The 25,557-nt window shown below is 40.8% G+C and overlaps 1 protein-coding gene across 1 annotated transcript; it reads left to right on the top strand.

The window, feature by feature from the left end:
- The first annotated feature begins 16,665 nt into the window (after nt 1–16,665).
- LOC131238033 (7-deoxyloganetin glucosyltransferase-like) lies at nt 16,666–24,631 on the top strand. Its single transcript, XM_058236161.1, has 2 exons — nt 16,666–17,254; nt 23,667–24,631. The coding sequence occupies exons 1-2, from the start codon at nt 16,747–16,749 to the stop codon at nt 24,629–24,631; spliced, it is 1,473 nt and encodes a 490-aa protein (XP_058092144.1). The 5' UTR covers nt 16,666–16,746.
- The last annotated feature ends 926 nt before the right edge of the window (nt 24,632–25,557 follow it).

Genomic DNA, 25,557 nt, shown 5'->3' with positions numbered 1-25,557 from the left:
AAACTTTGATTTAGCTAGGCCCAGGTCCAGCTATTGCCATCGGTAGTTACGGGGGCTCCTTGTAAGCTGTAACTCGGGGTTACAGGAAATTTCTGTCAATGGTAAAGGAGATAAAAGGATCTTGGATCCGATGTGGTTGGGTCATGAGGACTGACATGTGGGCCCACTGTTCCATATTCCGGACCATTGTACCATTCCATCCATCCATGCCCAAGATAATCCTGATCATTCGATTAGTTAGCACATGTGAGCCAAGAATTCAATGGTCATAGACGGGTGATTTTATAAGGACTAGTTGATGTAGGACGTGGTATCAATGCATTCCTAGCATGGTTGGATCAAAAGAAGGTAAATAGTAAATTAACCATAACTTTTGATCCATTTCTGATTATGGAGCACGTAACCTATCAATCTTTACTGCAATAGGCCATTTGGGGTGAACCGACCCACTTTGTAGGTTGCATCTGTCCGTTTTCACCAGAAAATGTGCACTTCAGCTGAAAAATGAAAATTTAAGAAAAAATTACTATTTTTAGTAATTCTGATTTTTGTTATATTTCCTTTTTTTTAGAGTTTTAGATTTTTCTTCACTTGTAAAAGTTTATTTAGAATTTTTGTTTTTAGAAATCAGGCTTTAGAAGAGTTTACTAGAATTGAGATTTTTATTTGAGTTAGAATTTTGATATTTTTGGTAATTAAGAATTTTGGTTAAGGTTTTTTATTTATTAATAATTAACATGGACACATACACATTAGACAATTATCAATCAAGCTATTTTTGAATTTATTATAATTATTTCTATTTTTAAAAGAAAAAAATCCTTGCGTATTCGAAGAATATATGGGAGAATCCAAAGAAGCTCCAGGGATTCAGAGTAGTTATCACCGAGGAAGATGGTGATCGACCTCATCACGTGTGTTGATGCAATTTTCCAGCAGACCCTCCCTGATTAACCCATCTAGACTTGCACAGACAGAAACAAGAGGTAAATGAGACCCTAGCTTTTATAGGGGACCCTCCAATTGCTTAAGTCAGATCTTTGGGGTCTATTGTAGGGTAAGATCTCTTTGGAAAAGAGTCACCAGTCGAGTATTAGGGTGTAGGTGTGCGTACCTAATTACTTTGGCTGGGGATACCTCTATTTATAGGAGAGGGGAGACGTACGTGAAAGGGAGTCTTAGCTGGAGACGAATCCTATCCGTCCAGGATCCATATCAAATCTCAAAGTTCGTAGGATTCGATCTAATCCTCCAAAGATCTTGGGAAGGATCTTCGGGCCGTTAGAGAGATATTCAGATTGTTGATAGACGGGGATTGGTCATTTTACCGAACCTCCCATGAAACAGGTATTCTCCTTTTCTTGGAGGTTGTTCCGAACTATAACTAAGCTCTGGTCGAGCTTCAACCGGCTTATTGCCAACCTATAGTCGAGCCATGGCTGTCCTATAGCCAAGCTATGGCCGACATATAGGTTAGGTCGGCAATTGGCCATTTAAGTGGACTTACAGTTGAATCCGCTTTGAGTGTCCTTACAGTTGCATCGACCCTCAGAGGAGGTCGGCCTGTTTCTGGACATAGACACCCTTCAGGGCTCTGATGTCGAAGGGCCCATGTTGTTTAGTAGAATTGGTTCATTCCATAAGTCGACCTGTCCGAGTTAACTATTTTTCCACCCAACAACGTGCATCCATTCGTCACTAGTTGAAGAGATTCGTGGGAGGAAATATCAAATAACTAGGCCTGCTTTTAATAACTTCAAATCAATCAAACGTATTTGTCTTTTCTTTTTTTTTTTAGAATTTTTTTTTATATCATTTCATTTGAGGGATAATTACATTCGAGCCCCCCTTAAGAGAAAAAATTCTGGAGGGGAACCTATCATAAACGCGGCCACCAAGAGCATGGAGGCAAAAAAAAAAAACCCAGAAAACAACACAGTCACTCACACCCTTCCCTGACCGAACCCAATCCCACCTTGTCAAGAAAATAGAGACCCCAAACCTGAAGCGGGAGGTCCTGGAAATTGGTAAGGAGACGGGATTGTTGGTCCGAGCTCCCGGCCCGAGCCAGTCTTCTCTTTAAAATTAAAAGTATTTGTCATCTATGCATCTCTCCTTTCAGTCTTCTCTTTAAAATTAAAAGTTAATATCATTGTTTTAAGGGAACCGTGCTCCATCCATCATGTGACTTGGGTGGTCTGTATTGGCTAGCAATGGCCTGGTGGGCCTTGTCCTGATTTCAAAAGCTTTTAATCAGTCAAATTTATATTTCTCTCAAAGCGTTGTTCTCTATCATCTTTTGAAATTAAGAGCTTCAATGGATAAGAAGCATCTAATACATGATTAGACTAATATTCTATATTATTATTGTAAGAGAAGACGTCCTCATCCACCTTATGTCATGGATGGTTTGGATAGGTTGCCAATGATGGAACGTGTCTTGTCCTAACTATAACAACTTCAAAAATCTCTGGTCTCCTCGTTGAAATTAAGATCTTTGATGGCTCTAATATGATTAGACTGAAAGGATATATGAAGCAAAAATTCGAAGAAGAAATTATTTATTACTTTTCAAGAAAAAAAAAAGTGGTGAATAGAGAATTGGGACCATGCAGTATGTGCGTGACAACCAAACCATTGTTATCATTTGAAGCAAAAATCTATCGGATCCAACCATAAGGTGGACCAATCCATAAAGTATCATATATAGACCACTTAAAAACATCCATTCACGTGTGGCCCATTTAACGATTTGATGGGCCAGATATTTGGTTCCTTGTAGATATGATTATGACCGTTGAATTCTGGACCTCATCACGTGTGTTGATGCAGTTTTCCAGCAGACCCTCCCTAATTAACCCATTTGGACCTGCACAGACAGAATCAAGAGGCAAAGGAGACCCTAGCTTGTATAGGGGACCCTCCAATGCTTAAGTTAGATCTTTGGGGTCTATTGTAGGGTAAGATCTCTTTAGAAAAGAGTCACCAGTTGAGTATTACGGTATAAGTATGTGTACCTTACTTTGGCTGAGGATACCTCTATTTATAGGAGAGGGGAGACGTACGTGATAGGGAGTCTTAGCTGGAGACGAATCATATCCGTCCAGGATCCATATCAAATCCCAAAGTTCTCGGGATCCGATCTGATCCTCCAAAGATCTTAGGAAGGATCTTTAGGCAATTAGAGAGATCTTCGGATTGTTGATAGACGGGGATTGGTCATTTTACCGAACCTCTCATGGAACAGGTATTCTCCTTCTCCTGGAGGTTGTTCCGAACTATAACTAAGCTCTGGTCGAGCTATGATCAAGCTCTGGTCAAGCTTCAACCGGCTTATTACCAATCTATAGTCAAGCCATGGCCATCCTATAGTCGAGCTTTGAGTATCCTTACAGTCGCATCGACCCTCAGAGGAGGTCGGCCTGTTTCTGAACGTAGACACCCTTCAGGGCTCAGATGTCGAAGGGCCCGTGTTATTTAGTAGAATTGGTCTATACCATAAGTCAACTTGTCCGAGTTAACTATTTTTCCACCCAACAACGTGCATCCATTCATCACTAGTTGAAGAGATTCATGGGGAGAAATATCCAGTAACTAGGCCTGATTTTAATAACTTCAAATCAATCAAACGTATTTGCCATCTATGCATCTCTCCTTTCAGTTTTCTCTTTAAAATTAAAAGTTAATATCATTGTTTTAAGGGAACCGTGCTCCATCCACCATGTGACTCGGGTGATCTGTATTGGCTAGCAATGGCCTGGTGGGCCTTGTCCTGATTTCAAAAGCTTCTAATCAGTCAAATTTATATTTCTCTCAAAGCGTCGTTCTCTATCGTCTTATGAAATTAAGAGCTTCAATGGATAAGAAGCATCTAATACATGATAAGACTAATATTTTATATTATTATTTTAAGAGAAGACGTCCTCATCCACCCTATGTCATGGATGGTTTGGATAGGTTGCCAATGATGGAACGTGTCCTGTCATGACTATGACAACTTCAAAAATCTCTCGTCTCCTCGTTGAAATTAAGAGCTTTGATGGCTCTAATATGATTAGACTGAAAGGATATATAAAGCAAAAATTTGAGGAAGAAATTATTTATTACTTTTCAAGAAAAGAAAAAAAAAAGAAGTGGTGAATAGAGAATTGTGGGGCCCATGCAGTATGTGAGTGACAACTAAACCATTGTTATCATTTGAAGCAAAAATCTATCGGATCCAACCATAAGGTGGACCAATCTATAAAATATCATATATAGACCACTCAGAAACATCCATTCATGTGTGGCCCATTTAATGATTTGATGGGCCAGATTTTTGGTTCCTTGTAGATATGATTATGACTGTTGAATTCTAGACCTCATCACGTGTGTTGATGCAGTTTCCAGCAGACCCTCCCTGATTAACCCGTCTAGACCTGCACAGACAGAAACAAGAAGCAAAGGAGACCCTGGCTTGTATAGGGGACCCTCTAATGCTTAAGTCAGATCTTTGGGGTCTATTGTAGGGTAAGATCTCTTTAGAAAAGAGTCACTAGTCGAGTATTATGGTATATGTATGTATACCTTACTTTGGTTGAGGATACCTCTATTTATAGGAGAGGGGAGACATACGTGATAGGGAGTCTTAGCTGGAGACGAATCATATCCATCCAGGATCCATATCAAATCCCGAAATTCTCAGGATCCAATCTGATCCTCCGAAGATCTTGGGAAGGATCTTTAGGCAATTAGAGAGATCTTCGAATTGTTGATAGACGGGGATTGGTCATTTTACCGAACCTCCCATGGAACAGGTATTCTCCTTCTCCTGGAGGTTGTTTTGAACCATAGCTGAGCTCTAGTCGAGCTATGATTGAGCTCTGGTCAAGCTTCAACTAGCTTATTACCAATCTATAGCCAAGCCATGGCCATCCTATAGCCGAGCTTTGAGTGTCCTTACAGTCGCATCGACCCTCAGAGGAGGTCAGCCTGTTTTTAAACGTAGACACCCTTCAGGGCTCGGATGTCAAAAGGCCCGTGTTATTTAGTAGAATTGGTCTATACCATAAGTCAACCTGTCCGAGTTACCTATTTTTCCACCCAACAATGTGCATCCATTCATCACTAGTTGAAGAGATTCATGGGGAGAAATATCCAGTAACTAGGCCTGATTTTCATAACTTCAAATCAATCAAACGTATTTGTCATCTATGCATCTCTCCTTTCAGTCTTCTCTTTAAAATTAAAAGTTAATATCATTGTTTTAAGGGAACCGTGCTCCATTCACCGTGTGACTTGGGTGGTCTGTATTAGCTAGCAATGGCCGGTGGGCCTTGTCCTGATTTCGAAAGAACGTGTCCTGTCCTGACTATAGCAGCTTCAAATATCTCTCGTCTCCTCGTTGAAATTAAGAGCTTTGATGGCTCTAATATGATTAGACTGAAAAGATATATAAAGAAAAAATTCCCAGGAAGAAATTATTTATTACTTTTCAAGAAAAAAAGGGAAAAGAAAAAGTGGTGAATAGAGAATTGTGGGCCCATGCAGTATGTGCGTGGCAACCAAACCATTGTTATCATTTGAAGCAAAACTCTATCGGATCCAACCATACGGTGGACCAATCCATAAAATATCATATATAGACCACTCAAAAACATCCATTCACGTGTGGCCCATCTAATGATTTGATGGGCCAGATTTTTGGTTCGTGTGACCACCATGCTCGGTTGCATATATAAGTTGGACGGATTGGATATTATACACATACCATGTGGGCCCAACGATTCTCAACTTCACAACTTTTAAAGAAAAACTAAATTAGATATTTTGGTAATTTCCTTCTTCAAAACGTCTCCCTCAGAAATCTCGATTGGTGTAGACATTAGTTAGTAAAATAGAAATTCCATGGAATTTCACAGTAAAAATCCCTATGATAAACCCTTATATTGTTATTGTAAGGGCATGCTCCTTGACTTTGATGGCCTGGATAGGATGGGTGCACCCTGCGGGCTGATAGAAAAGCTTCCAGCCAATAAAATATATTGTCTTCTCTCAATCCTTCGTTCTCTCCCCTTTGAAATTAAGGGCTTCGATGGTCAAGAAGCTTCTAATATACATACTTCAAAATCCCAAAAACTCCATGTCCAGTCAGGTCGGGTTGACTCGAAGACTTTGCCGAGTTTTGAGTTGAGTCAACGAGATTCAGAACTATCGATATTGTAAGATTAGCCTTTATATTGTTATTTTAAGTGAAGCCTTGCTCCATCCACCCCATAATTTGGATGGGTTGGACGGGCTGGAACGATTAGGTTGGCCGGCAGGCTCGATTTGCTTCTTAACATGGGTTTAGGCCATACTTAATAGGTTGCGGCTTGTCTTCAGTCAGGCTTAGCTTGCCTAACCATAACCGACCAGACGCTTGCAAGAAGCTTTTAAATAGTAATATAAGTCTTAAAATCCCTTGACCCAATGTTCTTCCATGAACCATCACTCATCTCGGCTTGTAACGCTGGTACTAGATAAAATGAAAATGCGCAAGAAACAAGAATCAAACTCATATTAGGGTTGGTGATGCCACTCTAACGATATGGTAGAAAATAGATTGTTGTTAAACGCCTTTTTTATTTTTTTCATTTTTGTTAGCTTGTTAGTACACCCACTGTCAGTTCACACTTCACTGTTAGCCAACCTCACTAGGTATCGATACTTGAAACGGGGTATCTTTCACTCAGTCTACCACTTGAGCTATGTATCAGGGTGTTTAAACCCCTTATTATATAATACTTATATTGAATATTAATTATTTTAAATATTCTTTACAATTATGAAGATGATAATTTATAATTATTAATAAATATCAAGTTGAGTTGAGTGGAGCCATTGAGTTGATCCGAGCTGAATGAACATCAAGTTGAGTTGAGTTTTCAGGTTTTTAAACTATGGCTTTTTAAAATTTGAGTGTCGTTACCTCCATCAAATTGGACCCAGTTAAAATTAGGAAGGTTGGGCCAAGTCAGCTCAGGTTGAGTATATATACTTTTAAGAGAAATATTATATATATTAAATATAAATTGATTATTTTAGCAATGGATTGAGTAAGGTTACCTAAGCCACGCGCATGTATGAAAGCACATTTCTACATCATGCATGTGTGGACATGGGGCATGTGTCCACGATGTAATCCATCGATCGAGTTGGCTCGACTATCTAAATGCTCTTGTTTGACTCAATTTTAACTACAAACATTTTTTCAGGTCTGGGGTGAAGACCCGGACCTAAAAGTAGTCAGATCAGGCAAAATGCGACTCCAATTAGTCTGGTAACAGGTATTATAGCACTTAACCTGAACTCAACCTGTTGACAGTCTTACTCATCTCTTCCGTAAATACAATGAACTCTTCCATGAATCATACAACAATGATCATGGTAACGCAACAACACTATCCACAGAATATAGTTGTATGCTTTGAGATCTAGAATCCAAAGTCCTATAAAATTGTTTAACAAACCACAAATTTAATTTAACTATTCCATCCAACGGGGTCCGCTTTGATCAAAATAAGATGACCTACTAGTCTTATATATTAATCCATTACTCAATTTGAAAATCAACGGGGAACTTTTTTAACATGCCAAGTCTCTAGACAATTTTGGTCACTTTCGATTGATTGACTCTACCCATTGATAAATCAAAATAGATCATATTTAATTCAGTTTGCTCGTTGGACATATTTTATTATTCTCGATCGGTGCCATCGATTAATTGAGATCGTTCAAACGGACCATATTATGCTTTTTCAAATTTGGTTGCTCGACAAAAATCAACTCGTTTAATCAATCGAACACTAACTTCGATCAATCAGCCAAAGTTAACTAGGTTTTGTTCCACAATCCAATTTCTCTCTTTCAATAATTTTTTTCACAAGAAGTTAATTACCACGGTATTAGGGATCAACCCATTGACTTATTCTTCCACCAAGATTATCTCTACCAATTATGCTAAGTATTTGATTTTATTAATAGTCATAAAATTAAATTGTTAATATTAATTAGTCTGATTCTCATATGGTTCAAAATTCAAGGTCATTACACCTTTTGTCCAGTTCCAAAAGATTTCTACGGATGGTCCGGCCACGGGCCCAAGAAATGGACCATTGGATCGTTGAATCATGGGCGCTACTTTTACCAACTGAAAACCGAAATATCATGCCCAAATCCTCGTGTAAAAGAATCCATGATTCTTCGTGTAATAAACTAAGTTTTCTGATCATTTATAAATGATGGCATTCATGTGGTACTGGTACCGCCACCACAACTTATTGTGGTATGGGCTGTTGTGAGGCCCGCATCAATAGTAAATCAGATCCATTTGTCCATTCCATCCATCACTCAGGTCTAGGCCATTGGATCAAAAGGCCCAAATGGCAATCCAGGTGGGCCACACCAAAAGGAATAGTTTGGTGGGGAAACTCAATGTTTAAAATAACAAATAGCGTGTAACGCACGTATTGAATATGATTACTGTCAAAGGTCATGTGATCTGTGGCATCCGAATCAATTATCCATTCACTATGACTAACAAGAGCAAAAGTATGAAAGGCCTTATCAACGTTCCCAGATGTAGCAATGAAAGAGGATGCTTGCTCAAGAGTGTTAGTGCTGATGGAAGGTTCAACCACACCTACAGAAGCATGATGATTTGACTTTGAATTTCGTTTGCGAGGTACCTTGGCAGGATCCCACCATTCTAGATACCCAATCAATTCAAAGCACCATGACTTAGTATGTCCGGTTTTTCTACCGGATCACCATAATAGGTGGAAAGAGGGCAACCAACCTGTTTGGTAGAGAATTAATGTGCAAAGAGTTGCGATTCATCTGACCCATCATAGAAAGCTTTGGCAAGTGTAGTCCAGATTTTACGTGTAGTAGACAATCTAAGATAGCTCTTCATAATCTCCGGTGACATAGAAGTCAGTAACTATCCTTTGACCTTTTGATTTTCAGCATACCACTTCGCATAGGAAGCATCAGTAACCTTCGGAGGAGGTGTTTCACCCTTAAGGTATTCAAGCTTCTCACGTCCTGTGATCTGCATTTCCATGATTTAGGACCAGACATCATAATTGACTTCAGTAAGAATGACACTGGTTGTGAAGCCGGGGTTTTCTGATTGCACATGGATAATTGGTACAGAAGATGATTCGTATTTGTCGTTAGTCATGGTGCGAGGAGTATATGAGAATTCAGGCTATGATGATATAGAACTAATAATAAGAACTGCTCTGATACCAAGTCAAAATAAGAAGTTTGTGAGGAAAAGCTTCAATCCATTTTTCTTCTACTTGATTGGCATAAATAGCATGTGTACAGTTTTAGATCCTATAGTTTAGGACTGTAATTGATAAATATAAGGAAATCTATAACTACTGAGATACAATCAAATATTTACAGAAATTCTACTCTATCTATATAGCTAGCAGTAGAGATAAATCAGGACTTGAATCACAGAGAACCAACTTGGAGATAATTACTCTCAAATGTCAACATTATTCACCCCGTAGAAGCTTGATGCATAAGCTATGGAGTGTGTACCACAAGCTACGCACTACTTGTAAATTTTTTATTAAAGTAATAACAAATAGTTAAAGGAGTAAATATATATTAAAAAAAATAGCCACTGAATTGATTTAATACCATTGCTTACTTAAAATAGCTCAATGTAACTAATTATTAAAACTATTAATTGACTTTATTGTTTTACTGATAAATAACATGTATAGCGGACAGGTTACATGTTAGGCTATTTTGATGGGTACCGTAGGTAGCACCAGCTATTTACAACACACCCGTAATCATGCGAGTACACCTGTTATTGAAAGTAGGAAAAATGACCAAAAAAAAAAAACCTACCTACCTACATTTATATAGAATTACATTGTGGTACTTTTTTCACAAAAATTCCCAATAAGCTACTCCATGGTTTAAGCAGTATTATTGGAGTAGGTTGGATTTCTTAACAGAAGTTGGGGTTTGCTGTGCGAGAAAAGGAGTTAGCAGCTTGGGTGAACCCCACCACCCTGACCACCAGGTGAATCACCTTTATGTAGGGTCTAAAAATTAGCTCCATTTGTGATTTAGGTACACCACAAAAAGGTACTCATAAAAAAAAAAAGGGTACACCACACAATAAGAAATAGTATACATGGGAGCACTCACCCTCCAAATAGCTTCCTTTGATCATGTGGTCCATTTGAATCACATGTGAGTCTAATGTTTAGGCCTCAACATAAATTTTAGTGTGGCATATAATGGTTGGATGGGACTTTATACAATCATCACAATGGGGCTTATAAAATTACAGGTGGGCATCTCTCTCTTAATTGTTATTTTTAGTGTGGCCCATGAATCATAGATCAGCCTTGTTTTTTGTCCCTAACCTAACATGGGTCTACGCATCTAATAGTCAAAGTAGATTTTACCTAAACATTACCGTAGCCCCGAATAAAAAATCAAGGGAGGTATCTCTCTTGCAACTGTTAAAAGAAAAACTGAGATTTAAAGTATTTTTATGGGACACCCACTCTTACTTTTCTAAGGGCCCATTGTGATGTGTATATATGAGATACATCTTGACCATTCGATGTGTGGTCTCATGTTAGACCTAGGGAAAAATTAGGTAGACATGTGGTTTAGGTACGCCACACCAAAGGAAATATCTAGGAGAGACATCTGGCCTTGATTTTTACAAGTCCACTACGATGATTATATGAGATCCACCCTAACCATTAGATGCCACACCTGAATTAACTCTTGAAGCCTAAACGTTAGGCCCATCAGTGTTTAGGTGAGCCAGACAACGTATATAATTTGGTGAGTTTGCCCTTACATTATTTCCAATCACCTGGTCTACATAAATCACTAATGAGGCTAATTTTTTAGGCATTGGGTCTAACACGGTGTTAAACACCCACTTGCTTGGGTGGATTTCACACCGACCCTTTTGCTGGCACTGCTAACCGCAACTTTTTGCTTGCACGGCTAACCCCAAATTTTTAATTATGAAATCTAATTGGAAGGTACTCCAATGATAATTAAATTAATACCGTGGCTTATCGAAAACCTTTTTTAAAAAGTGAGAATGTTATTTCTATATCAAGCATGTTATATATATATATATATATATATATATATATATATATATAAACGCATATCCCCACATAGGTCGCAGTGGGATTTCACCACCTATGGTACTGGAACCCCACAACACGGCAATGATAAGGACCCAAAGGGCACTCATCACTCATATGGTACCGGTACAACCACAACTAGTTGTAATACGAGCCGTTGTGAGGTCTACGTCCAATGTGAATCAATCCATCCTGCCCAATAAATAAAATCTTCCCCACCATTTGTGGGGCCCACTGTGCTCTATATATGTCATCTAATCTATTCATTAGATGTGCCCCACTAGAATAAATGGACATGAAAAATCAGGCCATTAGAAAATCAAGGTGGAACACCACGTGAATAAATAGTTTTTAGGAATGATTTACATTGTTCTTGCGTTGTGGCCCACCTAATTTTTTGATTGGCCTTTGAAAATAAAAATAAAAATCTTGTTGTGTTCCACCTTGATTTTGTAATCTAGTATGAGTGGAACAACATGATGGAGAGCATGGAACTAATGCACAATTAATGTGGGCTCCAAAATGACCTGATACGCGGGTTGGCGAATTTGGTAGGGACTCGAACCCGCAGTCTATCAAGTTCAGAGGCAGGGGTCTTTCATTCTCCCACGGCCTAGAACCACTTCCCCTTTCAATCCTTATTGGAAGAAGGAAGTTGGGTTACCAAACCCAGGATGCATGGAGGCCTAGCCAAGAAGTACCACCAGGCCTTGTCCGATCTGTCGAACTTGGCCATATACAAAAACATGAAGTCTTCTGGCGTCAGCCTCTGGTTCCCCGCCCAATGCCAAATGATAAAAGTAGTGGCGAGAGTTCTCCAGGAGTTCGGAACTAGCTGCCCCGGCGCAATTCTCAACTACATTGTCAGCTCGCGCAAGAATGGATGGATGGAAAATTGGAGCCTGCACTGGAGGGCGCAGATAAAAATGGCGATCTCCCCCTCAGCTGGAGAGTCTGCTTGGTCTATGAGGGCAGGAGCTCGGATATGAACCGAGTCAGAGATTTGATAATCTTCACGAAGTTGAGCCATCTGAGACTCGACCAGAATCAAGCCCCCAGGATCTAATGGTTTTGATCTTCCTCCAGAGGGACCTACCTTTAATCGCCCAGCAGGATATTTAAGAGTCTTCTTTGGCCTCTTGCCTCGACTTTTGGCCCTCTGACTTGTGGTTCTTTGGGCCGGGGCTAAAGTGCTAAGGGAAATGGCCTCGAGAGGACCTTCGGACTCCATGGATCCCGAGGTTGAAGTCCCTGGTTCGGACTCTAAACCAGCTCCTCAAATCGAACTCATCTCTCCAGAATCACTCTACATAAAGGAAAGATGTGTTAAGTGTTAGAGGACTCACAGCGTTGCAAGCAATTTCTCCTGGCAGAAGTTTTTTCAGCTCCGACATCTTCCGCTGGGCTGAATCTCCCCTTCGATGGTCGGGAATCCTTTATCTGGCGATAACAACGCTTTCTCCGACAGAAGGCGATTTCTAGTGAAGGGCGATTTTCGGCAAAGGTGATTTCCGGTAGAGAGCGATTCGGAAGGAAGGAGCGGAGAAAACGAGAACGCGAGAAGTGTGAGAGCGAGGAAGGGAGGGGTTTATAAAGTCGCCTCATCGCTCGACACCATCAATGCAAGCGACCGTTTCAGAAGCCGATGCGGCTCGACACTGGTGCCATGGTACACGTGGAAGAGTGCGATACGTCCGAACCTGTGCTTCAAGGTCGGAATCTTCTCGGCATTTAATGTCATTAAAGACGCAGGTGCTTCCTCGCTCCTCTGACACACGTGATGTCGTTTCCTTCGTCCCGCCGTCTATAAAACGTTACCATGTGTCCTTCACTAAGATGACAGAAATCGAAGGGATGTTGTCATTGCGCCGCACGTGGAATCGAAGATGTGCGAATTGCATTAATTGTGCCCCGATCATCCCAATCGACATCATGAACAAAGATACGAAGGCGTCGTCTACATGACCTTATTAATAGGTTGGATGCTAAAAAAAAAACATCATGGTGGCCCTTAGAAAGGTTTCAACGGTGGGTGTCATTTCACTGCAACTTCCTCTAGTGTGGTCCACTGGATCTGTGTACTTGCTTCAATTTTACTTACATATCTTAAAATGATCTGAGAAAAGCGATTAACGGCTTGGATAAAACACTTATATCACGGTGGGCCCCACAGAGCCCTGCCCAGACGGATTACCGTCTGGGCGGGGGTAGGACGCAATCCACATCTGAGGTACACCAGCCAATCTGCTTTCGTAACAAAGGGAAGCGAAATGGCCTGTGAGGGTTGGTGTACATCACACTAGATATATAGCTGTTGTGGGTCTGATCAGGAGGTATGTGTTATATTCAAACCGTCCATTCATTTGGCGAGGTCATCTTAAGGCTTAAGAAGAAAAATAAGACAGATCAAACTATCAAGTGGACCTCGCTACAAAAAGTAGTGGGAGATTGAACGTCTACCATTAAAACTCTTTTTGGGGTCACAAAAGTTTTGGATCAATATGAAATTTCTATTTCCTCTTCATCCAGGTCTTTTTGACCTTATGAACCGATTGGATGGAAAATAAATGTTATGGTGGGCCCTATAAATTTTTTAATGATGAAAATCATTATCTCCACTGCTATTTATGATGTGGTCTAGATGATCTTTGAATATAATTCATTTTTTGAATAATGCTCTAAAATAATATCTAAAAATAGACAAACGGTATGGATATAATAAATACATAAATGTGGAGCCCATATAACTTTGATCTCCTTTGACCCGTTCGTAGAACTCAGAGCTCGAGGAGCGTTAGTGCTCGGCACGACACGTGCATACCGTAGCTATATAGCTGGATCGTGCCAATCCGCTTCCGTAACAAAGTAGTGGTTGTTGTGGGAAACGGATTGGCTACTCCCCCTGCCACCAGCCAATGGCTAGTGGTCGGTGCTCTGTGGCCCCCACCATGATGTATGTCTTTCATCTACTCCGTCCATCTATTTTTCTAGATCATTATTATAATAAGAATGAGGTAAATCCCAATGTCAACTGGAACACATTACAGGAAACAGTGTTGAATGAACGTCAACCATTAAAAACTTTTTAGGGGCCATAAAATCATTGAATCAAGTTGATCTTTGTTTTTTCCCTTCATCTGGGTCTTTATGACCTAATCAACAGATTAGATGTCAAATAAACAGTACAGTGGACCTCGGGAGGATTTAAATGATGGATATCCAATCACTATTGTTTTCTTGTGGTGTGGTCCACCTAAGACATATACCCTCCTCATTTTTGGGAGCCCTAAAATGATCTTTTAAAATAGATGAACATAATGGATGAAGCACATACAACATGGAGGGGCCCACGGAGCACCAACCACCAGCCACGGGGCTGGTGTCAGGGGGAGTAGCCAATCCGTTTTCGTTGTTGTGCGTCCGTACTAAGCATGCCGTGTAACAAAGCAGTGGCTGTTGTCCGACCACATGTAACCCTTACTCGGTAACACCTAACCCTATCGGATTGTAACGGGGACCTGATTGCGCAGGGCGGCATACAGCACAAGGTACAAGGAAAAGCTGGTCCTTATTCTTGACCGGTGGTAGACTCACATGGGTTCTTAGTGTGCATGTGGGTGTGTGTAGGGTGTGCGCACGTGATTAAAAAAAAAAAAAAGTGCTATGCAACCCCACCCTGTTCACTCATTGTATCAACTGACTTTAAGACATGATAAAAATAAAAGAAAGGCATCTCCAAATCCAATGTGAACAAATTCACCTGCTGTTAAAATAAATTTGAGAGCTACAAAAGTTTTGGATGAGATATTTATGTTTTTCCTACATACTGGTGTTGTAAAGTAGGTTGCAGGTGCATTCATGAAAAAAATAAACCAAAGAAGGCTCAATCAGATGCGAAAATAAATCAAAAATGTCAAAATTTTATATCAGTTGTATTTAGAGCTGGGCATTGAGTCGAGTTAGACTGAGTTAGGGTTGACCCGACTTGATCTAGTTTTGAAATAGGTTGATCCGAACTCGACTCCACTCGATGCCAAGTCCAGCAAGCCTGAACCGATCTGAATTCGGGTCTGACCTGGACTAATCCAGACCGAGTCCGACCCGGTGAAAAGTACCGAGTCGGTTCGAGTTGGCACTGATTCAAATCGAGAGATGAGGGAGGGAGGGAGTACAAAGGGGAGAGAGGAGGACGCTGGTGAATCCGATGATGGTGTTGGTTGGCTGTCGGGCTTAGAAGAGGAGGGTAGGAGAGAGAGAGAGAGAGAGAGAGAGAGAGAGAGAGAGAGAGGAGGAGGAGGAGGAGGAGGAGGAGGATAGTGGTGGGTGGTGGATAGTGGTGGGTGGTTGTTGGGCTTGGAAGAGGAGGATGAGGGAGGAAGAGAGAGTTTGGAATTGGGTTGGGTGCAGCGTATAAGGTTAGATATACTTAAAAATAGAATTTTTTATTATATATATTCGAATCCGAGTTGAGTCGGTTTTGGATCGAGTCGAGTCTGACCGGATCGAGTTTCGAGTCGAGTTACCGGGTAACTCGAACTCGACTCGATTTGAGTTCGGATTGGGCGAAGCCTAATCGGTTTGAACTAACTCACCCATTCGATTCGGGTCAAGTTGAGTTTGAACAAGTCAAACGAGTCGAGTTAGGCAAGTTGAGTCCGTTCGGGCCCAACTGTAGTTGTATCTCGCAAATCGGAATGAATTTTTTGACATATTATATATTATTTCGAGTATAACTTTTAATCCTTTGAGTTCCAGAAGTCATGCCTAATATGACAAGGGCTTAAAAAGGTTGAGAGAATAACATTATTGGATCAAATTAGATACTATTTTTGTCTGAAAACCACAAAGTCTAATAGGATTAGAGGTCATCTATGAATAATAAGTTTATTATTTATAGTAATTCACGTTTTTAAAGCGTTTGAGTTAGAGTCTAGTTTAAAATTTCATCCTAAGTTCGAGATTCTTATTTGAAGAGTTGTAAATTTTTTTTTAAATCAAATTATTTAGAATTTATTAGAAATTAATCATGCTTTTATACCTTGTGGATTCAAAGAAGCTCTATAAGGAGTCCAGAGAGCTCAATGGATTTGTAGTAGTTATTCCCTGAACACTGGACGATGATCAACATTATCATGTCCCTCCCTACACCCACACTCCCTGCGCCAACAGGATTATCCGACTTAATCAACATCTTTGATGGCAAATAAATATTATGTTGGGCCCTACGAAGTTTGTAATGGCGGGTATTGAATCAACACCGTTTCCTATGGCATGGTCCACCTGAGATTTTGCTCCCTCATTTCGAGGCTCGTTGTAAAACGAGCTGGAAAATGAATGGACGGCATGGATAAAACACCTACATCATGGTGGCCCCATCAAGCTTCTCCAGCACAGACCAGTACCGACGATAAGTGCTGCGTGCTACACTGCGCAATCCTAGTTCCCTTTACAGACAATCTCCTAGCTTCTCTCTTATAAATACCAGCTTGAGTTTCAAGAATTCCACCACCACCACCACCACCACCCAAGATTTCCTTTCTTTCCTCTTTGAAATCCAGGCTATAACAAAACAGTCATGGGGTCTCTACTAACCCAGAAGCCCCATGTGATTTGCATCCCATATCCATCCCAAGGCCCCATTAACGCCATGCTACATCTAGCCAAGATCCTCCATTTTAGAGGCTTTTACATCACCTTTGTCAACATCGACTTCAACCACCAACGCCTAGTGAGGTCTATGGGCTCGGACTCCATCAAGGGCTTCGATGATTTCCGATTCGAGACCATACCTGACGGTCTTACAACACTCAATCAGGACCGCACACAAGACACTGCGGCCCTATGCGACTCCCTTAGAAAGAATTTCCACTCTCCACTCCTTGATCTCTTAAAGAAGATCAATGCCATGTCGAATGTTCCCCCAATCACTTGCATAATATCCGACGGATACGTGAACTTTACTCTACAGGCGGCCGAAGAGCTAGGCATCCCGGAGTATCTATTCTTTACATCTAGCGCGTGCTGTTTACTGTGCGGTCTTTATTTTCCAGAGCTCGTCGAGAGAGGCTACATACTATTGAAAGGTACCCTAACGAGGAACCTTCTTTCTTTCAACATTATGCAATTTTACAAAATTTAGGGACCTGGTTGGTTGCACAAGTGAATTAAATTGCTATCGTTCAGGGTAGAGGTGGGCATCAAGTCGACTCGAATTGGATTGGTCCAACTCGACTTGATCATATTACTGGAGTAAACGATTGTACCATTCTGCCATTACCAAAAAACCGGGCAAAGGCTATGGATTAAATCCGTAGTCATAGACCTATGGCTACGGATTTAGTCCGTAGCTAGTCTGTAACACGACCGTCGCCGTAGGTGCCATAATGATAGGTCTGGAACCTATAGCTACGGATTTATCCGTAGCAATTATATCTGTAGCAAAAAACTTAAACAGCTACGGATATTATTTGTAGCTGAAAGTCCGTAGCAATAGGCCAAAATTTAAAAGGCTCTGTTTTGAGCGCGCACCCATTTGGGGTGTCGATTGGGTAAGACGGACCCATAGACGGTCCTTTTAAGGGCTCCGTGGGGCCCACCATGATGCATTTGGTTTATCCATTCCGTCTATTAATTTTTATAAATATTTTTACTTCATTATCCCAAATTTAAAGTAGATTGAAGGCCCAAGTTGACCACACCATAGGAAGCACATGTGATTTAATCTCCATGTTTCCTACCGTGTGGTCCACTTGAAGCTTCAATCTATCTGATTTTTGGTTTCATGCACTAAAATAATATTTTAAAATATATGAACGGCTTAGATAGAAAACATATATTTTTTTGGGCCCTATAGAGCCCCTTACACCATCGTTAATTAGTCGTGGCGTGGCAACATTTTAGCTACGGATTAAATCCGTAGTAAATATAGCTACGGTTTATATCCGTAGCAAAATACTAACATGGTCTGTAGCCTTTGCTCAATTTTTTGGTAGTGGATCCGAGACTGAGTCTAGGTCAGCTGACTCGATCTGATCCGATGCACTGCTAGCCTGACCCAAACCGAGTCCGAATCGGTTAGGGAAACCGAATTGGATCAGGTTGGATACTGTTCGGATCGGAAGAGAGAAGTGGGTGATACCAAACTGGAAGCGAATTGGCTGGTGGTGTATTGACGTCAGCAAGTTTTTTAGATCAAACTATGAGGTATGTATTATATCCAAACCATCCATCCATTTGGAGAGCTTGTCTTAAGGCTTGAGCCGAAAAATAAGACAGATACAAAGATCAGTTGGACCATAGTGCAAAAAAACAGTGGGGGATTGAATGTTTACCATTGAAATCCTTTTTAAGATCAGAGAAGTTTTGGATCAATACGAAATTTGTTATTCCACTTCATCCATGTATTTTTAACTTTATTAATAGATTAGATGGAAAATAAACGTTATGGTGGACCCATGTAACTTTGATCTCATTTGAGCTGTTTGTACAACTCGGAGCTCGAGGCACGTAGGCGCTCGTCTTGCACGACACGTATCTACAACAGCTGTATAGCTTGCGTGGGACGCAGATTAGCTACTGACGGGTTGAGTAGCTAGAGTCCCTATTGAAGTGATGTGACCAAGTTCTGTGGGACCCTCCATGATGTATGTTTTGTATCCACACCGTCCATTCATTTGGATATATCAATTTAGGGCAAGAGCCAAAGAATGAGTCAAATCCAAAGTTCAAATGGAGCCCACCACAGAAAACGGTGGAGAGAGTGACGCCCACCATTAAAATTTTCTAAGGCCCACAAAAGTTTTCGATCAAACTGAAATTTGTGTTTTCCCTTCTTTCATGTCTGTCTTAACTCGTGAACATGTTGGATCTCAAGTAAACATCATAGTAGACCTTAGGAAGGTTTCAAAGGTAGGAGTCACTCTTCTCACTGTTTTCTGTGGTGGGGTCCACTCAAAATCTAGATCTAACTCATTCTTTGTCTCATGGCCTAAAATGATCTCTACAAATTGATGGACGGTGTGGATACAACACATACATCATGGTGGGTCCCACATAACCTGGTGACGTCACTTCAATAGAGAGTCTCACTAGCTATTCAACCTGTTAGTATCTAATCCGCATCTGCTTGCGTGTGATACAAGAAATTAAATTGAAGTTTATCCATATGCCACACACAGCTGTATAGTTGGTGTGTGATATAGCGTGAATGCATATGGGCCCACTGCGAATGCATGTGGTTGATCTACACCATCCATTCGTCTTTCCAGATCATTTTAGGGGTTGAACCCAAAATTTATGCATATCCAAAGCTCAAGTGGACCACACCATTGGAAAAAATAAAAGTACTGATTTCCGCCGTTGAAAACTTTATAAGGCCCCACCACCCCAGTGATGTTTATTTGTCATCCAACCTGTTCATAAGATTAAAAAGACATGGATGAATGGAAAAAACAAATATCAGCTTGATCTAAAACTTCTTTGGCCCCCAATAATTTTTCAACGATATATGTTCAATTCACACTATTTTCGGTGGTTTGCTCCACTTGAGAGTTGGATACACTCCATTTTTGGGATAACGCCCTAAAATTATCTATTAAAAGAGATAGACAGAGTGGATAAATTGCATGAATGACATTTGGGCCCACAAAGTTTACTCCGATCCGCTTCTACGCCAGCCCATCCGCTTGCAAACCAGGTTCCAAGGCCTGGTGGGGGTACACCTGCACAACACAGCCTTCATCAATGTGCCACCCGCAATACCCTCACATTACCTCTCTTGGGAAATGTTTTAACCTCGGCCCTTTATTTCTCAACAGTTAGACGCAAACATCCAATGGCTCTATTTTAACTTCATACTATATGACCGGATCGGATCGAATTCTGGATCAGATCGGATTCCGGATCGGATCGGTCCAGATTGACATTAATCCAAACTCGATCTGATGAACGGTCGGATCTGACTGATCCTACTCGATCCGATGAATGGTCGGATCAGACTGATCCTACTCAAACCGCACCGATCCAAGCCTTTGGATCGGGTCGGATCTGCGGAATTGGGTCAGATCCACCGGATCGGGTCAGTTCTACCCAACTCTAAACACAAGGACAACCTATTTGCACCAACCCTTATTGATAGATACATTCACTCTTTCTACTTTTGCTAATACAATGGTACCACATTGTATTAATATATTGTAGAAAGTAGAGAAAGAAGTGTGCATTTATTTATTAGGATTGGCAACCATGAAGCATGGACACCGAGGGATTGAGATATCTTGGGGGTTGGATTTTCGAGGATTTAAAATCCTTTATGGGGTTTTTTTTTTTTTTTTCTTTAAAAGGGTTTTTTTTTTTTTTTCCCCTTCTGGAAGCTACTCTAATAAGTTCCTTTTGTTTTAAATAAGTTCATTTATAAAATTACTTTTTCAAATCAATTTTTAAAAAAAGTTCTTATTTGTATTATACACTACAAGAAATATCATAATCAGCGGCGGATTCTTACTGGCGGCCCCAACGAAACGCCTATGTAGATACAAAATGTGCGGCGTTTTTACGTGGCCGCCTGTGTACGGATAAGCCACCGCCGCTGGAATTAAAACCAAAAAAAAAAAAGGAGGGTCCTTTTGCCTCCCAAATTTCATCCCCAAATCGCGCCCGCCTTCTTCTCTCCAAAATCCGTTTTTCCCTCCTCTCCCAAATCGCCGCATCTCCGAATCGCGCGCGCCAATGTTTCTCTCCCAAAAACCCTTCTTCCCTCTTCTCTCCCAAATCGCCCCATCCCCAAATCCCTCGCCCCATCCCCAAATCCCAAAAATCTCTCTCTCTCTCCAACGTCCCTCCACTTCGGCCTCTCTTGAAAGAAGCATTTGGTACCTCTCTCTCTCTCTCTCTCTCTCTCTCTCTCTCTCTCTCTCTCTCTCTCTCTCTCTCTCTACTTCCCTTCCCTTTCTTCCTTCTCTGCTAGTCTTGTCCATGGCCGCTGACATCTGCTGATTAGTTGTTTGAAGAAATGCTTCAACCAATAACGTATACCACTGTTATACATTTAATCTCTCTGTTTCTTTCATACTTTTTTGGCCCATCCATGAGTGGACTAACCTGATATATGGGAGGGGAACAATCAACATAGATCCACCTCATTAGGAAGGGCTTTTGCAAACTCATCATCTCTTTCCTTGAGGTGGGAATTGAGTGGTTGTGAGAAGCTGGCATATTGGAAAGAGAGTGACAGTTCGGAAAGGTCTGAGTCCTCTTGGGAGTGGTTTTTGGTTTTGCAAAATGCAACATGACTGGTAACAACAATTAATCCTTTTGATGTCCATCTTTAATCATTTGATTTTTGATATGATTTTTCTTTGTTTTAATGAATGCAGTAGTTGGCTTCATTTGTAGTATTGTTACAAAGGTTTAGCCTCACGAGGCTATTTACTGTGTTCAGGAACCTATAATGATGTTGTTGCCTTGTTCTTAAATTGTTTCACCTGGACCTGTGCAAAGCATTTCTCTAACCTGTAGGGAAAAACACCTGTAATTTCTCAACTAAGTTCTTATTTGTATTATACACGTTTGGTAAAATGCTCAAATAGAGCTTTTTTAGAGGTCGTTGATGTCATTTAAATAAAATTACAATTGTTCTTTTTACAAAAGTGAATCTCACTGTGAATGAGTCTTACCCCAAATGGCAAAAGAATAGATAGCTACAAACTACATGTTTTAAGACATTTGGGCATTTATTATGTCAGACATTGGATGTGGACGTCCATCATATGGAGCCACCGTTGATGTGGAACGTCCATATCGTGTAGGCCAAACCTTCAAAGTGGGTCATCCTTCATGTGAGGCCCATCTTAAATGTGGATCATTCATTATTAGGGGCTAATCTTTGACATGGGCCATCCATTATGTGCGGCCCACCTTGATGTGGGCCACCCATCATGTGGGGCACACCATCAATGCTAATTTTCCTCTATGTGGGGCCATTCAATATCCGCTACCCATGACGTGGAGTCCACATTTGATGGGTTCATCTTCTGGGCCCCACCTTCAAAGTAGGTTGTCCATCATGTGGGCCCGCATTTGATGTCCACCATCCAACATATGGGGTGCACCTTCTATATCATCCATTATGTTGGGCCACTTTCAATATGGGCCATCCTTCATGTGAGACATTGGATGTGGACCGTCCATTAGGTGGGGCCCACTTGATGTGGACTATCCATCATGAGGGGCCACACTTTAGTGTGGGCCATCCATCTCGTGAGACCCACTCTGTCCATTATGTGATCGCACCTTGATGTAGACCATTCATTCTGTGGGGCTCCACCTTCAATATGGGTTCACGTGGGTCCCACCTATGATGTGGACCGTCCATTATGTGGAGACCACTTGATGTTAATAGTCCATCATGTTAGGCCACACTTTGATGTGAGTCATTCATCATACAAGGTCCAACTTTGATGTGAACGGTGCTTTATTTGGGCCCACTTTGATGTGAGTTATTCATCATGTGGATCCCCACCTTCAATAGGGGTCATTCATCATACAGGTCCACCTTTGATGTCCACCATCTATCATGTGGGTCCCACTTTTGTTGTAGACCATCCATCATGTGGGACCCACTGATGTGGATGGTCCATCATGCGGGGCTACATTTTGATGTGGGCCATCCATCATATGGGACCCACCTTTGATATGAATCATGCATTATGGGCCCACCTTGATATGGACCATTCATCATGTGGGGCCCAACCTTTAATATGGGTTGTTCATCATGTAGGCCTACTTTGATGTCAACCTTCCATCATGTGGTCCCACCTTTAATGTCAACCATCCATCATGTGAGTCTCACTTCTAATGTAAACCATCAATCAGGTGAGGCTCGCTTGATGTGGATCGTCCATTGTGTCGGGCCACACTTTGATTTGGACCATCTATCATGTGGGGCCCACCTTTGATTCATGTGATCGTGCGTTATGTTGGCACAACTTAATATGGACCATTCATGTTGGATCCCACTTTCAATATGGGCTAATCATCAATTTTAAATGATCAGAAACGTAAACTCTTAGGCAACTGTTTTCCTTAATTTCCATGGCTTAATCCTGTTTTATGGGAGGTTGTCACAAAAAGACTCTCAATTGACCAACTTTCCTTACTAGACCTTTTGGTGGCAAAAACTCCCAACGTCGCCAAACGTTCCTATAACATCTTTTTTATTTCCAAAAATAATAGGAGACTTTTCATTAGAGATGGAATACCAGAGGGGAAATAAAATTTATTTGAAGTAAAGAATCTACCCAATTTTGAAAGACGCAACCTTTTTTTCTTTTTTTCTTTTTTTTTTTTTGACAAATAACGCCAAAGTCTTTTGATGTTCTGAAGATATTCAGCAAGAACCTCTCTATGAATGCTATGAACGCAAATTAAATTTTGTAATATTGGATCGAAACGAATCCCATACGTTTAATTTATTTAATGGCTTCTAATATTATGTAGATGAGAGTTGCTTAACCAATGGATATCTCGACACTCGCATCGATTGGATTCCAGAGATGAAAGACATTCGACTAAGGGACTTGCCGAGTTTCATTAGAACAACGAGTCTTGATGATATCATGTTTAACAGCGAGTTAGAAAATGCAAAGAATGCAGCAAGGGCTAAGGGTGTCATTCTCAACACGTTTGAGGATTTGGGATGTGACGTTCTAGAAGCGATCCGATCCAAGTTCTCGCTTCAGATCTTTCCTATAGGTCCTTTGGTGTTACTGAGTCACCAGATATCCGAAAGCCCATCCAGGTCCATCGCATTGAACTTGTGGAAAGTAGATACTACTTGTCTAAAATGGCTGGACACAAAAGAGCCTGGATCTGTCCTTTATGTGAATTTTGGGAGCATCACAGTCATGACGGCACACCAGGTGAGGGAGTTTGCTTGGGGGCTTGCGAATAGCAATCATCCCTTCTTATGGATCATTCGACCTGATCTAGTGATGGGAGATACAGCGATTTTGCTAGAGGACTTCATTGAAGAGACCAAAGGAAGGTGCCTGCTAGCAGGGTGGTGTGCACAAGAGCAAGTTCTTGCACACCCTTCTATCGGAGGATTCCTAACGCATAGTGGGTGGAATTCAACAGTTGAAAGCATAGGGAGTGGGGTGCAAATGATATGTTGGCCATTCTTCGCTGACCAACAAACGAATTGTTGGTTCACATGCACCGAGTGGGGGATTGGAATGGAGATCGACACCAATGTGAAAAGAGATGAAGTGGAGAAGCTGGTTAGGGAATTGATGGAAGGAGAGAAAGGGAAAGAGATGAAGATGAAGGCCTTGAAGTGGAAGGAGAATGCTGAGAATGCTACCAAGAAAGGAGGCTCTTCTTACGTGAATTTGGACAAACTAGTAATAGCTGATGACCATCGATCATGGACCACTACTGTTTCATTCCTTCTCCATCGTTGAAATATGTATGAGATTTGAGAGTGTGTACTGACTGATGCATGGCATGTTGTATGTGTGTATGTGTGTGTGTTATATGAATACTTGAAATGACAGGTATTTGCTTGATTTCTACAAATTGCACCCAATAAAGCAACATTTAATAGGTTCGCTAGAATACATCCCCAGTTATTGCTATAACCGTCCAATAAACATCCCTCAATCTGATATTCATATAACCAAGTAAACTTATTTCCGTGCATCTAAGCTGGGACACACAATTTGGCTGGCTGAATTTGAATTACTTCTATGCCACATCTACAATTTGGCCGGGCTAATTATGCATAAATTGGAGATGAATGGTTTGATTAAGCTGAAAATCAAGATCAATGATCCAATTTGCTCGATATTGAAGATCAATGTCTAGAATGGATTGATATCAAAGATGAATGGTCTTATTGGGCCAAAAGTGGACATAAATGGTCTAATTTGGTACTAATGATTAACCAACTAGTTGAGTGAATATTGAAAATGAATGGTTGGATTAGGCCGATAATAAAGATGAATGCTTCGATTGGATTGTTGTTGAATTCGAATGGTCCAATTTGAGTGATACTGAAGATCAACGGTAGAATTAGGCCAAATTTGAAGATCAATGCTCTAATTAGACTAATATAAAAAATTAATGGTTTGATTGGGATGAAGTCGGAGATGAATGGTCCAATTGGAATGATATTCATACAAACGGTCCAATTTATTGATATTGAAGATCAATAAAAGATGAACGGTCTGATTGGCCCGAAATTGAAGATGAAATGGCTGATCAAGCTAATATTGATGATAAACGGTCTGATTGAGCCAATAATAAAGATGGATGGTCTGATTAGACAATGTTAAAGCCATTTGGTCATATTCAAACAATATGAAAGATCAATGTCAACTTAGGCTAA

This window comes from Magnolia sinica, chromosome 2 (assembly GCF_029962835.1).
Source record: "Magnolia sinica isolate HGM2019 chromosome 2, MsV1, whole genome shotgun sequence".
Classification (NCBI taxonomy): Eukaryota; Viridiplantae; Streptophyta; class Magnoliopsida; order Magnoliales; family Magnoliaceae; genus Magnolia; species Magnolia sinica.
Note: the sequence above shows the minus strand (reverse complement) of the source record. Positions and strands in the feature narration are given on the sequence as shown.